The following is a 15821-nucleotide window of genomic DNA, read 5'->3' as shown; positions in this document are numbered from 1 at the left end:
GCCTTTTTGTGTGTGTGTGTGTGTGTGTGTGTGTGTGTGTGTGTTGAGAGCCCACTGGCCCATGTGGGAATCGAACCGGCAGCCTTGGGAGTTAGGAGCATGGAGCTCTAACCACCTGAGCCACTGGGCCGGCCCATTGTTCAAGATTTTAACAAGCCTTTTTTGTTTTTATCCCATTATGTTTTTATACTTTTTAATTAGTTTTTAATTTTTGTTAAAATTTGAAATTTTTGTTAAAAATTAAAAATTAGTTTTTAATTTTTGTAAAAGTAACACATACTTATAAAAATTCGAAAACTATACAAACGGAGTATGGAATGAAAAATTTTCCCAGCCTATATTTCCACCTCCACCCTGTTCTATTCCTTATAGTGATCACTCCTAAGAGTTCTGAGTATCCTTTCAGACCTTTTAAATAAATATTTAACATCATTAATACATATATTTACATATACAACTATCTATATATCTATGTTTTTACAAAAATGGGATCATACCATACTTATTCTTTAACTTGTTTTTTAATTTAACAATAAGCTATGTAAATCGTACTATACATGTAATGGTTATGTATAGATTTCATTCTTTTTTTAACAGCTCCATAGTATTTTATAATATTGATGTATCCTAAGTTATTTAACCATTCTCCTGTTAATAGACATTTATTTCCAATTTTTCCCTATTATAAGCAATATATACCGGTATCCTTTCACATTTATAGACTTATTGCTATAGAATGAACTCCTAGAAGTGAATTTGGTAGAACCAAGAGTATGCACATTTAAACATTTGCTAGACAATGCCAAACTGCTCTCCAAAAAGATATCCTAATTTATACTCTCACCAACAACGTATGAGAGTTTCTACTTCCTTATATCCTTGCCAACACCAGAATTAGCAATGTTTAAATTTCTTTGGCAGTCAGATCAAGATAAAAGTATATATTGTTGAACTTATTCTTTTATTTAGGTTTTATTATAGTAAGTTTTATTATAGTAGGTTTTACCAGTGGTTTCCTTCAGCTAGCTGCAATGGGTACTGGAAGAGTATTGATAGTTTCCCCTTGGTACCTGCTGTGTTCAAGATGTACTGTACTTTATACAAACTTAATCTCTGCTGAATTCTGAGGACAGTTAGTAGGATCTGTTGATTTTAATACCATTAACGCCTGTAGTTTGTGATTTCAGCATGCTGGTTTAGAAATTTAATTGTGAAATATGAATTCTTGAAAGTACTGGAAGAAAATAGGGAACTGTGTAATCTTTGAGAGAAGAAGGCCTTTCTAAATATGTCACCAAAGGTAGAAATCACATAGAAAACTATGGATAAATATGACTTCATGCAAACTAAAAACACCCCAAAATGATATAAAAGGCAAAAGAATAAGGTAGGGAAAATTTCAAATAAGGGTTAATTTTTAAAAATATAAAGTACTTGAGGAAATTAATAAGAGAAAACAAAAGCCCATTTAAAAAATGAGCAGAGAAGGTAAACAGGGAAATACCAAAATGAAGAAATATATGTTTAATGAACATGTGAACAGATGCTCGATCTTAGTAATCAAAGATATCCAAATTAAATCAATAATGAAATGCTATTTTTTTGACTTAAGTTTTGTATAAATTTAAAGAAAGATAATACCTAGTGTTGGCCAAGGAATAAGGAAATTACCTCTCATAGACTATAGGAAACTGCACTGGTATAAATCTTTTGGATATGTCAGTATACTTTTTAAAAAGCTTTAAAAATAAGCATGACTTTTGATTAAATGGTTCAATTTCTGAGAATTTTTCATAAGGAAATAATTAGGCATTCTCTCAAAAGATGTAAGTATAACAAGGTGTTTATTTCAACCTTTTTTGTGATAGGAAAACATTGAAAGCAACTCTAATGTTCAATTACTTAACGAACTTTGGTATATTCATATGAATGAATAGTAGACAGCCAGTAAAATTATGATATAAGTGCATATGTATGATATGGAAAGATGTTAATAGTATATTACGAATTGAACAAAGCAATAAAACGTTAATGTATGAATCCAATTTAGTAAATGCATATGAGTATTTATATATAGAAAAAAGTCTAGAACTATGTACATCAAAAGGCCTACAGTGAGTCTTTTCATTGAACATGTATTTATTATGCAATTTTTAAAATACTTAGAAAGTATGTATGTGTAACCTTTGACCTTATGGTTACATCCATTTGGGAGAATATTTTCTAAGGAAATTATTAGAAATTCAGACAAATATTTAAATACAAGTTGCGTTTACAATAGAGAAATTTTGATTAAGCAAAAATGACCAACAACATGGGAATGATTAGATAAATTATGGAATATGATATACCATATTTCCCTGAAAATAAGACCTAGCTAGACCATCAACTCTAATGCATCTTTTGGAGCAAAAATTAATATCAAATTATTTTAATATAAGACTGGGTCTTTTATAATATATAATATAATATAATATAAATATAGTACTGGGTCTTATATTAATTTTTGCTCCAAAAGATGCTTTAGAGTTGATGGTCCGGCTAGGTCTTATTTTCGGGGAAACGCTATTTATTAAAACTTTTCCAATGAATTCCTAGTGACAATGAAAATGTGTATAATTTAACAGTAAGTGATAAAGGAGGATACATTTTTATATGTGAATATAATCTCAAAGATGTTAAAATATATACTTAAAATCTGGAAACAATTTATTAATAATATTTTTCAAGGTTGAGAATATGAATGATAGTTATTTTCTTACATATACTTTTCTGTGCTTCCATGTAGGCTTTTTGAATCTGAAAAAATAAAAAAGATTAAAAAAAGACCTAGAGGAAATACTTGAACAGCACTTAGAATGGAAGCTGCCATGGTGTATGCTAATTTTAGATTTTTCACATTGGTGACATTTTTTGAGTCAAGTAATGAAACAAAAAGTGTATAATATGAATATTTTATTCTTACCATCTGCTTCATAATTCATTTTGGACTAGTTTATATCCTTATAGTTAAGGAAGGTATAACAACCTGACTTTCTAAGTTTTGAATGAGGAAAAAGTCTCTTTAGCTCTGTCCTAGCTCTTTGAATGCTTACTCCAAAAGACTTTCTCAGCCAAGATCTTAGAGTTATGATGAGAAAGAAAGCCTGATGTTGCAGTGTTGCTGAGTATATTCTATAAATGCCATGGAAATACACAGTCCAGCCATATCACATTTTCTTCTTCTTTAGTCACGGTTCCAAAATAGGTGGTATGTAAAAATTAACAGATATTGATATTTGAGCATACATATGATTGATTGTATGAAGGGTGGTATTGGTAGTTGGTGATGGGAGATGGGAATGTTTTTCTTGATGTAAGCTTGTTTTCTCCAGCAAAAGAAAGATTTGGGTATCTTTTGAATGGTTGCATTCTCTTTTATTATCTCTTAAAATTTGTTTTATCATTCTGAGATGCTAATTGTAATTCTTTTTTCCGTAGCTGGAAGCCAACATGTGATGTTTTTTATAAACATGAAGACTATATGCAAGAACAATTTGCTATTTATCAAGAAACTATTGAAAAAGACAAGTACAGTATATATATTAATTTAAGCTTATCAGTTCTATCAATTAGTATTAATAGGATATGCTTTGTAAAAATGTCATTGAATTGTTACAGGTAAACATCTGGGGTAATATCTGTAGATATTAGCTTATGAACAATTTGGAGTACAGGTTTCCCCTGCTACCCCCAAATTTAGCATTCTTATGAAACCTTCGTAAGCTGAAATGGTATAAAATGAAGGAGTCACCATTACTTTATATAATGGAAACATTTTTGAGCTTTCACAGACCTAAAAAATAACCTATCAAATCACAAAAATAACACACAAAACCTAAAATAACACTAACATACAGTAAAAAAGGAAATGCACAAAATAAATCGAGATAAAGGATAGATGCTTACAGACAGTTCAAGGTTATGGCGGCTTGATTTTTGATACTGAACATAGTTCAACTTGGCAGTGCCACCCTTGCTGCTGGGGTGCAGTGCTGCCTTTACAACAGCTGGCTGTAAAACACACTAAACGTTTTTGCTTTTTGCCTTTTCTCGTAAAATTGAAAATCCTCTTCGGATTTCTTTTGGTGAGCAAAAACAGGTACTAATGTAGGTCTTTCATAAAAATAAAGTAATGGGATGTGAACTTTCAAAAAGTGGGGGATACCTATATTGACTGTTGAAGGATATTTTATATCAAACTTCTGTTTTTCAGAGTGTTAACTTAGTGGGTTGTTAAATTCTGATAGATAAACACCAATATTTATGTGGGTTTATTTTATGTGTAAAATCATCTGGTCTTCGGGACTAAATGTAATTAGTGAATATAATGAAACAAAGCATTATAAAATTGAAAAAGCATTATCATTTCACTTAATTTAAAAAATTGAAATGGTTTTATTTTTAGCATAATTGGATGAAAGCAATATATTTTTATTTTTTACATTTTTACTAGGTTTTCTTCAGCTTCATTGAGATATAATTGGCATATGACATTATTTATTTATTTATTTATTTATTTATTTTTTTATTTTTTTTTTATGGATGTATCACTTTCTTTTTTTTTTAATTAATTAATTTATTTATTAGTTTCAGGTGTACAAAACAAGGTAATACTTAGACGTTCATCATTTATATCCCTCATACTGTGAACCCCCCTCCCCCCATCCACTATCCCTCCGGCCTCACACTGAACCATCACATTATATATATAAAATTATAGTTGGCATTCATTAATGTTTAGCTTCTGATGTACAATGCCATGATCAGGTATCCACAGTATCCCTGAGGTGGTCTCCCAAATAGGACGCATGTCCATCAGATACCCAACAAAATCTTTACAACATTATAGAATACCTTCCCCAAATTAATTTTCAAAAAAAAAACCCTGAGGCCATCTTGTGGTTACCAGCTGCTTCCAAATCCCTTCACCTTTCCCCTTATCCCCAACCCCCTCCCACACACCCATCTAACCACTCTCGGTTTTTTCTCTGCGTCCCCAAAACTGACTCTGATTAGTTCATTCACATAGTCTTTTCTTTAGATTCCATATATAAGTGAGATCATATGGTACTTGTCTTTCTCTTTCTGACTTATTTCACTTAACATAATGTTCTCTAGATCCATCCATGTTGCTGCAAATGATAAGATTTCTTTCTTCTTTATGGCTGCGTAATACTCCATTGTATAAATGTACCACAGCTTCTTAATCCAGTCATCTACCGATGGGCATTTTGGTTGTTTTCATATCTTGGCTATTGTGTAAAGTGCTGCAATAAACATAGGAGTGCATACAGATTTTTGAATTGGAGTTTTGGATTTCTCCGGGTAGATGCCTAGGAGTGGAATTACTGGATCATAGGGTAGTTCCATTTTCAGATTCCTGAGATACCTCCATACTGTTTTCCATAGTGGCTGCACTAATCTGCAGTCCCACCAACAGTGCACTAGCGTTCCCTTTTCTCCACATCCGCGCCAGCATTTGTTGTTTGTTGATTTATTGATAATAGCCATTTTGACTGGAGTGAGGTGGTATCTCATTGTGGTTTTTATTTGCATTTCTCTGATGGTTAGTGAGGTTGAGCATTTCTTCATATGTCTTCTTGCCTTCTGTATGTCCTTTTTAGAGAAATGTCTCCCCAAGTCCTCTGCCCATTTTTTAATTGGGTTGTTTGTTTTTTTGGAGTTGAGTTGAGTAAGTTTTTTATGGATTTGTGATATTAATCCCTTATCAGATATATCATTGGCAAATATCTTTTCCCATAGAGTAGGATCCCTTTTTGTTTTATTGATGGTTTCCTTTGCTGTGAAAAAACTTTTTAGTTTGATGTAATCCCACATGTTTATTTTTTCTCTTACTTCGCTCGCGCGAGGGGATATATCAGTGAAAATCTTACTCCGGGTAATGTCCATGAAGTTTCTTCCTATATTTTCTTCTAGATATTTTATGGTTTCAGATCTTACATTTAAGTCTTTAAGCCATTTTGAATTTGTTTTTGTATATGGTGTAAGGAGGTGGTCCAGCTTCATTTTCTTGCATGTGTCCGTCCAGGTTTCCCAACACCACTTATTGAACAGACTATCTTTACCCCATCGTACATTCTTGCTTCCATTGTCGTAGATTAGATTGGCATATAGGCATGGATTTACGTCTGGACTCTCTATTCTGTTCCATTGATCTATGTATCTATTTTTATGCCAGTACCATGTTGTTTTGATTACTGTAGCCTTGTAGTATAGTTTGAAATCAGGTATCGTTATACCTCCCACTTTGTTCTTATTTCTCAAGATTGCTGAGGCTATCCGGGGTCTTTTATGGTCCCATATAAATTTTAGGATTATATGTTCTATTTCTGTGAAAAACGTGGCATATGACATTATTTAATTTTGAGGTGTGCAACATGATGGTTTGATACATGTATATATTGTGAAAGGATTACCACAGTAAGCTTAGGTAACACACCTGTCACCTCACATAACTATTTGTTTTTAGTAGTGAGAACATTGATGATTTACTCTCTTAGCAACTTTCAAGTATATAATACAGTATTGTTATATTCACCATGCTGTATATTAGATCTCCAGAACTTATTCACCTTATAACTGGAAGTTTGTACCATTTGACCAACATCTCCCCATTTCCTTCACCTGCCAGCCCCTATCAACCACCATTCTACTTTCTGTTTCTATGAGTTCGGTTTCTTTTAGATTTTATGTATGAGATGTGATCAAAAGATAGGATGAATGTTTAAATAAAAATATTTTTATTTAAATTAAAAATAAATCCATCCAGTTTCATTCTTTTGCATGTGGATATCTAGTTTTCCTAGCACCATTAATTAAAGAGATATTCTTTCCCTATTGAGTATTCTTGACTCCTTTTCCAAATATTAGTTGACTGCATATGCATGGTTTTATTTCTGGCCTCTTGATTCTGTTCTATTGGTGTATTTGTTTTTATGCCAGTACCACACTGTTTTGATTATTATATCTTTGTAGCATAGTTTGAAATCAGGAAGTGTAATGCTTCCAGCTGTTTTTATTTCTTGAGATTGATTGGCTATTTGGGATCTTTTACGGTTCCATACAGATTTTAGGATTGTTTTTCCATTTCTGTGAAAAACACCATTGGAATTTTGATAGGGATTGTATTGAATCTATAGATGGCTTTGGGTAGCATGGACATTTATAGCAATATTAATTCTTCTGATTTATGAGCACAGAATATTTTCCATGTATTTGTGTCTTCTTCAATTTCATCAAGTGTCTTACAGTTTTTAGTGGACAGATTTTTAACCTCTTTGGTTAAATTTATTCCTAAATATTTTAATTGTTTTTGATGCTATTATAAATGGGATTGTTTTCTTTTTCAGCTCATTTATTATTAGTGTATAGAAATGCAACCGGGTTTTGTATGTTAATCTTGTATCCTGAAACGTCACTGGATTTGTTGATTAGTTCTAACAGTTGTTTTGGTGAAGTCATAGAGTTTTCTATATATGAGATCACGTCATTTGCAAACTGAGACCATTTCACTTTTTTTTTCTTTTTTGGATGCCTTTATTTCTTTTTCTTGCCTAATTGTTTTATCTAAGACTTCCAGTACTTTGCTGAATATGAGTGGGGAGAGTGGCACCTTTGTCTTGTTCTTGATTTTAGAGGAAACGCTTTCACCGCTGAGTATGATGTTAGTTGTGGGCTTGTCATATATGGCTTTTATTATGTTGAGATGTGTTCCTTTTTTACCCAGTTTGTTGAGAGTTTTAACCATGAAAAGTTGTTGAATTTTGCCAAATGCTTTTTATGTATCTATTGAGAGGATCATATGATTTTAAAACTTTATTCTATTAATGTGATGTATCATTTTTATTGATCTGTGTATGTTGAACCATCTTTGTATCCCAAGGATAAATCCCACTTAGTCATGTTGTATGATCCTTTTAATATGCTGTTGAATTTAGTTTGGTAGTATTTTTGGGGGATTTTTGTATCTATATTCATCAGGGATATTGGCTTGTAATTTTCCATTCTTGTAGTGTAACTTACCTGGCTTTAGTCACAGGGTAATGATGGTCCTATAAAATGAGTTCGAGAGTGTTCTCTCTTCAATTTTTTGGAAGAGTTTGAGAAGTGTTGGTATTAATTCTTCTTTAAAAGCTTAATACAACTCATCAGTGAAACCATCTGGTCTTAGGCTTTTCTTCATTGGGAGGTTTCTGATTACTGCTTCAGTCTCCTTAGGAGTAATTAATCTGTTCAGATTTTCTATTTCTTCATGACTCAGTCTTGGTAGATTGTGTGTTTTTAGAAATTTATCCATTTCTTCTAGGTTATCTAATTTGTTGTCCTATAGTTATTCATAGTAGCTTGTTATGATCCTTTGTATTTCTGTGTTGTCAGTTGTAATGTCTCCTTTTTTATTTACAATTTTGTTGAAATCCTCTTTTTTCTAGCTAAAAGTTTGTAAATTTTAAAACCATTCTAGCTAAAGGTTTGTAAATTTTGTCTTTTTTAAAAAAACAATTTTTTGGTTCTGTTTAATTTTTTCTATCATCTTTCTTGTCTATTTCATTAATTTCTGCTCTAATCATTATTATTTTCTTTTTTCTACTAGTATTGGACTTAGATTTTTTTTTAATTCCTTGAGGTATAAAGTTAGGATTTTTAATTTGAAATCTGTCTTTTTTCTTAATGTCGGCATTTATTGCTATATATTTCCATCTTAGAACTTCTTTTGCCACATCCTGTAAGTTTTCATTTTCGTTTGCCTCAAAATGCTTTTTAATTTCTGTTTTAATTTCTTCTTGGACCTAAAATATCCAGGAGTGTGTTGTTTAATTTCCATGAATTTGAATTTTTCCATTTTCCTCCTGCTGTTGCTTTCTAGTTTTATATAGTTGTGGCCAGAAAAGATACTTGATGTAATTTCAATCTTCTAAATTTGTTAAGAATTTCTTGGTGGCCAAACGTATGATCTTGGAGAATATTCCATGTGCTTGAGAAGAATTTCTATTCTGGTGGTGTTACATGGAATTTCCTGTGTACGTCTATTAGGTACATTTGGTCTATTGGGTATTCAGTGTATTCAGGTCTGCTATTTCCTTATTAATTTCTATCTGGATGATCTTTCCTATGTTGAAAGTGAGGTATTGAAGTACTCTACCATTATTGTATTGCTTGCTGTTTCTTCCTTCAGTTTTGTTAATAGTCGCTTTAAATATTTAGGTGCTCCAGTGTTAGGTGCACATTTATGTATTTACAATTGTTATATTCTCTTGATGAATTGATTTTTTTGTTATTATATAATGACCATTGTCACTTGTGACTGATTTTGACTGAAAGTCTATTATGTAAGTATAACCCCTTCTGATCTCTTTTGGTCACCATTTGCATGGAGTATCTTTTTTCATCCCTTCATTTTCAGCCTATGTGTGTCCTTAAAGCTAAAATGAGTTTCTTGTAGGCAGCATATTGTAAGGTCTTTGTTTTTAAATCCATTCAGCTATTCGCTGTCTTTTGAATTGAGTCTATTTACTTTAATATATTATTAGGTAAAGACTTATTATTGCCATATTATTGTTTTCTGAATGTTTTTTTACTTTGTTTCTTCCTCTCTTCCTGTCTTCCTTTGCGATTTATTTTTTGTAGTAATATGTAGTAGTATGCTTTAATTCTTTTTTATTTATCTTTTGTGTATTTATGATAGTTTTGTGTGCGTGTGTGTGTGTGTGTGTGTGTGTGTGTGTACTGTGAGGCTTACATAAAACATCTTAAAGATATAACAGATTATTTTTAGCTGGTAACAACTTACCACCAATCGCATACAAAAGCTACACTTTTACTTCTCCCCTCACATTTTATGCTATTGATATTATACTTTACATCTTTTTATGTTGTGCATCCATTGACAAATTATCATAGCTATAGTTATTTTTAATATATTTTAACTTGTATACTAGAGATAAAAGTAGTTTACACAGTATTATTACAGTATTACGATATTCTGAATTTGACTATGTGTTCACCTTTACCATTGAATTTTGTATTTTGATATGTTTTCATGTTGTTACTTAGTGTTCTTTCATTTCAATTTGAAAAACCACTTTATATTTCTTGTACGGTAGGTCTAGTGGTAATGAACTCCCTTATCTTTTGTCTGAGAATACCCTTATCTTGCCTTCATGGCTGAACGACAGTTTTTCTGGGTATAGTATTCTTGGTTGGTAGTTGTTTTCTGTTGTTGGTTTTTCCCTTTCAGCACTTTGTATGATCTCATTCCTCCTGGTTTACAAGATTTCTGCAGAGCTATCTGCTGATGATGTTATAGAGGTTCCCTTGTGGTGATGAGTTGTTTTTCTCTTGATGCTTTTAAAATTCTCTCTTTGTTTTTGACTTTTAATATTTGATTATAATGTGTCTTTGAGGAATCTTCTTTGAGTTGATCTTGCTTCGGGTCCTTTGCACTTCATGTACATGGATGTTCATCTCTTTCCCAAGATTTGGGACATTTTCAGGTATAATTTCTTTAAATAAGCTTTCTGCCTCTTTCTCTTCTCTTTCTGGAACTCCCCTATAGTGAATATTCATTTGTTTGGCAGTGTTCCATAATTTGTGTAGGCTTTCTTCATTTTTTCCATTTGAAAACCATTTTTGTTGTTCTAACTGGCTAACTTTAAATGAACTATGTTCGAGTTTGCTGCTTCTTTCGTTGCATGCACAAGTCTGTTAATGCTTTCTATTGAATTTTTCAGTTCTGTAATGTTTCTGTCAGCTCCACAGTTTGTTTTGTTCTTTTTCATGGTTTCTGTTTCTTTATTAAACCTCTTATTTTTGTTCATGCATTGTTTTCCTGATTTCATTTAGTTGTCTTACGTTTTCTTGCATTTTACTGAATTTCCTTAAGGTGATTAATTTGAATTTCTTGTAAGGAAAAATGTAGATCTCCATTTCTTTGGGGTAAATTACTGAAGCTTTATTACTTTTCTTTGGTAATGTCATGTTTGCCTGATTCTTTGTGATCTCTGTAGCCTTGCATTGGTGTTTGCATGACCAAATACCTCTTCCAGTCTTTACAGACTGGTTTTAAAAGGTAAAGGCTCTTTCCAGTTGATTTTCTGAGCTGAAAGGATTACCTCTAGAATTGTAGTTGTACTGTGTTGGAGCTGGTTTTGAGGCTTTCTCTGGGTCTGCAGTGGAATCTGGAGTTGGTGTGCTGTTAGCAGGCTTAGGCAGGTATGGATCCTGTTTTGTCCCTGGGGTGAAACTGCCTCCAGTATCTTGTTAAGTAGGATAGCACTGGAACAATGCTGTAATTGGCTCCTCAGTCAGTAGGCTTATTAACCAAGTGTGCAGATAGATGTGGCTCCTTCCAGGTCCCTGGGAGGGCTCCCGCCTAGCCACTGGATGGGTTCATGTGTGGTTAGGACTGGCCTTGGACTGTAACCTGGGGGGACTGGAACTGAGCATCAGGGCTGTTTCAGGTTTTACCACCGCTATTGAGGCCTCAGTGCTGGCTCAGTCCTGGAGGCACAAATGGGCGTGTCTCCCACCAGGGAACTGGACTGTTCCCTGACTGTGGCTGGAGGGACTGGAGCCAGGTATCCCTAGGGCTCTTCCAAAATCTCCAGGGGTGCACTAGCAGATACGCATTTTCTGGGTCCCCAGGATGACAGATCTCTTAGGGTCCTTTGGCTGTGAAGGGCCTAAAGTCAAGTATAGGGCCCTTCAAGATCTATGGGGATATAGATGGGAGTCTCTCTCACTGGGAGGCTGGACCCTCAGTACTGCTGACAAACTTCTGCTGTGAGGGGGCTGGAACCAAACATAGGCCCTTTCAGGATCTTCAGAAGCACAGGCAAGAATTTCTATTGCTGGGTCCCTATACCAGCAGGACTCTTTGATGATAGTGGCTGGGACAGACTGGAGCCCCGTTATAGGACCAGAATACACCGTCTGAGTTTGGCAGGCTTACCTCCAGGGGCTTTTGGACTGTGGCCATGGGTAACTGGCAGTGATTCAGGGTCCCCAGCTGGGACCAGGGTCTGTATGCCTATTACTTGACGCATCGGTGGGCGTGATTCTTCCCACGTCAGTTGGTGACAGACCCAAAGCCAAATGGGGCTATAACTGAGTTCTCAAGAGTATAGTGCTGTTTCTAGGTCTGTATCTAGGGCCACAGTCAGCAAGTTAGCCACCAGGATATGAACCTGCCTTCTCAAAATGGCTTCTTTCAGTCTTGGCCTGCACCAGGGTTTCATAGTCTCCTACCTGGATTCCAAAACTTTCACAAAGGCACCTACTTTCATATAGTCTTCTACCTGGATTCCAAAACTTTCCATGGATGGATGCCAAGTTATTGGAGGGTGATAAGCTAGGATTGGAGATAAATTCTATAAATAATACCGTAGTGTTAAAAGAAAATTAGATATAAAAATAAAGGCTTCAGGGAAGTAAGGATAATACAAGAAGATGAAGCCTTTGATTAGGATAGAAATTCATACTACATGGTCTTGCACATTTGTTAAATACAAGCACAAATTAGGCTTTGAAATTCCTAGTAATAGGGCATTGTGGAAATACGATCAGTTTTGAATTCAGAGTATTCATTAAAAAAACCAAACAGTTGCTTAGGATAACCAGAGGTTTTTCCTGGCACTGAGAGTTGAGAGAAATTTCTCTCTTGGGTTCTCATAAAGGGGAAATTGTGCAATGTGGTGATCAGTATCTTCAGTGTCCTCCCCAAAATAAGTACAACATATATTATTGCTTTTTATATAACATCTCTTAATAAAAGCCTTGGCTATAAAAATTAATAAAATGATTCTGTGAGGGACTAACACAAACCAGTCCAAATATGAACCTTTCTGACTGTTTACTGTAGATAACTGTCTCAGCTCTTCAGAGATATTAAAGTGAAAACAGCTATCTCTTTCTTTCTTAAACCAGCCACATAGGTTGATTGAATTGATGACTCAATACCAGGCATTTATAAAAGGAAAAGAGTCCATTTGTTGGTATCATTGGTAATGATGGAAGTAGAGGTACCAGCTCCTTGTTTCTCCTAATCTCCCATCTCTGCCCCAGGCATTCATGGAGACTAGTATTGCTGGCAATAGATGAAATAGTAATGACTCTTCTTGAATCATGACTTGTCTAGGCTGGGCTGTGCCAGAGTTTCTGTACCGAGTGTATTAGAAGAGTGGGCATGAATATATAATATGAACAGGATAGATTTGGTATGCTAATCTCACTGAAATTGGTGACCCAGACTCAGTTTTCTTATAGGTGTTTCCCTCCTACCTGGACCATTTCTCTAAGAAGTGAGGGTTTAATTAGCAAATATGTATTTAGAGAAATAGGAGCTTGTTTGGGGCTCAACTGCTTTATCTGGTTAAACAGGACAGAGTTTAGTAATACTAAGAAATTAAAACATTCTTAAGATTCAGACCTACTACCCAGTACAAGGCTGTTATCCTACTTTTCTTCTTACTAATAAATAAGCAGTTTATGAATATTTGTTCTTTTTTTTCTGATCTGCCAAAGTGAGATAATCATTATAGTATCTTAAGAAATTCCCCAATATAGTATGGCTTGATTTATAAAATTTTGAGGAACGTAAGGATTGTATATTTTTAGAAAATTTTCTATGAATATTATTTCTTCAAACTAATTATTTGATAACAATTGAGTAAAAAGAGGATTCAAGAATGTTTTCTATAATGAACCTGGATTGAACATTTTAGATATTGTAGATCAGGATTGGTAAACTTTCTTGTAAAAGGCCAGATAGTAAATATTTTAGGCTTTGTGGACTATACAGTCTCTGTTGTAACTACTCAGCTCTGCTGTTGTGGTGCAAGAGCAACTTTAGACAATGCAAAAATGAATGACTGTGTTCTAATAAAACTTTATTTATGGACATTACAGTTTGAATTTCATATAACTTTAATATTTTATGAAATATTCTTCTTTTGATTGTTTTCAATCATTTAAAATGTAAAAATCATTCTTAGCTAATAGGCCATACAAACACAGGTCCCAGGTGAGATTTGGCCCATGGGTCATAGTAACTGACCCTTACTATAGATCAAGCAAAGGTCAAATGAGAAAGAGGAATTAATATAATTTTTGCAAGAATTAAGTGTTCTGCTCAAGACTTGTGCCTAAATAGATGACCTCTTACTTGGACCTGAGTTGAAATGGAGGAGTTCCTCCAAACAATGCTGAAATTTTTTTTATAAAATAGTTGTGGAGTATACAAGAACGTGAACCCAGAGTTCTTACACAGAGGACATGACTTCATGTAATAATTTTGGCTTAGGAAATTGAAGGAAATATAAAAAGCATTGTTAAAGAAGTAACTAAACTGGGGAAAATAGGGACTCAGAACTCAAGGAACATAGACATTCAAGAAGTGATCAAAAGAACCAAGTTTTGCAGTGTTATTTAGGAAGAAAATTAGAGATCAGAGTTGGACAAATTAGATAATTGGTGATCTTGGGAAAGGGTAATTCATTAGAATGTTGGGAGTGGAAGTTAAATTGAAGAGGATTAAGGAGTAAATAACTAAGGTAGTGAAGAAAAAGAGTAGAGTTGAATAATGTCATGTAGTTAAAGAAAATCTGACAGTATTGAGGGAAGCAGGGATAAGTAGATCTCTAACTTGCCTTTTATGCTTAATTTAATAGACTTTGACAAGCGATATTTAGAAAGTTTTAAGGTGTACTCTCGTAATAATGACATCATTTCTTTTAATTTTAACAGAAAAATGTACCATGGGTATGTATGTCAGTATAAAGATGTTTTGAAGCAATACCAACTAAAATACGCAGAAATACCCCTTTCACATGAATATTATGAGAAGAAAAAGGAATATGAAGAAATTCAAAACAGAGTGTTGGCATGTACTGAACAACTAAAAATGCATGAAACTGTTTTTATGGAATTTCTTGGTATTAACATTTTATTGTATATTGTTTTAATTATGGTGTCTTTATCATGAAAAGAATGTAATAACTTATTCTGAAATATGACTTTGTTTTTCAGTGCCTGCTCCCTTTCCATCACTTACTAGATGGACATTACATTTGTATCCACAACAGTATTTCTACTTAGAATTTTTATTAGATGAGTACTATTTCTGTATTTTAATTGTTATTTTGTTTCCCTGGTAAGGATCACATGGATTTGTTTTTCGTTTAATTAAAAAATATTAAAGGTTACTTTAAAGGTCATCTGGGATTAGTTTTCATATATGTGCATGTGATCAGAAGCAGGCAATTTTAATAAGAATGAAGTGGTATATGTATCTGGCTTTAAATGGCGTATCTTAACAACCCAACCAATGAAAAAGTCATCTTGCTCTGTCTTAGGAAAGAGTTCCAATTAAATCTATTCATTATTACTTGTTAGGATGGAAAGTGATAAGGATGTAAGTCACAATTATTCATTTACCTGTAGAAATTCATTGGGTGCATACCTTGTGCCAGGAAGACACAGAACTTCCTTGCAAGGATATTTTAGTAGAGGAGACAGACATATAAGCAAATAATTCTAATATAATGGCATTGTATTAGATGCTTAAGTAATACATAATTGGTCTAAGTCTTGTTTGTCAGGGAGATCTTACCTGATGACAAACTTTGGAGGCTGGAAGAGTATTAACTTCCAGCCTCCACAATCCTTCATATGGTTTCCTATCAAATTATAACTCTACCGTTTATACTAAACTTTCTTCATCCTTGCATTCTACCTTGATTTATTCTGCTTCATCCTAAATTATC

The 15821-nt window shown here is 33.6% G+C and overlaps 1 protein-coding gene across 1 annotated transcript in view; it reads left to right on the top strand.

The window, feature by feature from the left end:
* LOC308497897 (protein SIX6OS1) overlaps nucleotides 1–15821 on the top strand; it is a gene marked incomplete at both ends in the record, with an annotated part of 53594 nt that overhangs the window by 2000 nt on the left and 35773 nt on the right. The window contains 3 exons of the mRNA XM_081048976.1: nucleotides 3481–3570; nucleotides 14803–14990; nucleotides 15085–15127. Coding sequence (XP_080905102.1) covers nucleotides 3481–3570; nucleotides 14803–14990; nucleotides 15085–15127 — 321 coding nt within the window. The remainder of the gene's footprint in view (nucleotides 1–3480; nucleotides 3571–14802; nucleotides 14991–15084; nucleotides 15128–15821) is intronic.

This window comes from Rhinolophus hipposideros (genome assembly GCF_964194185.1).
Source record: "Rhinolophus hipposideros genome assembly, chromosome: 5".
Lineage (NCBI taxonomy): Eukaryota > Metazoa > Chordata > Mammalia > Chiroptera > Rhinolophidae > Rhinolophus > Rhinolophus hipposideros.
This window is presented reverse-complemented; position numbering and strand designations above follow the sequence as displayed.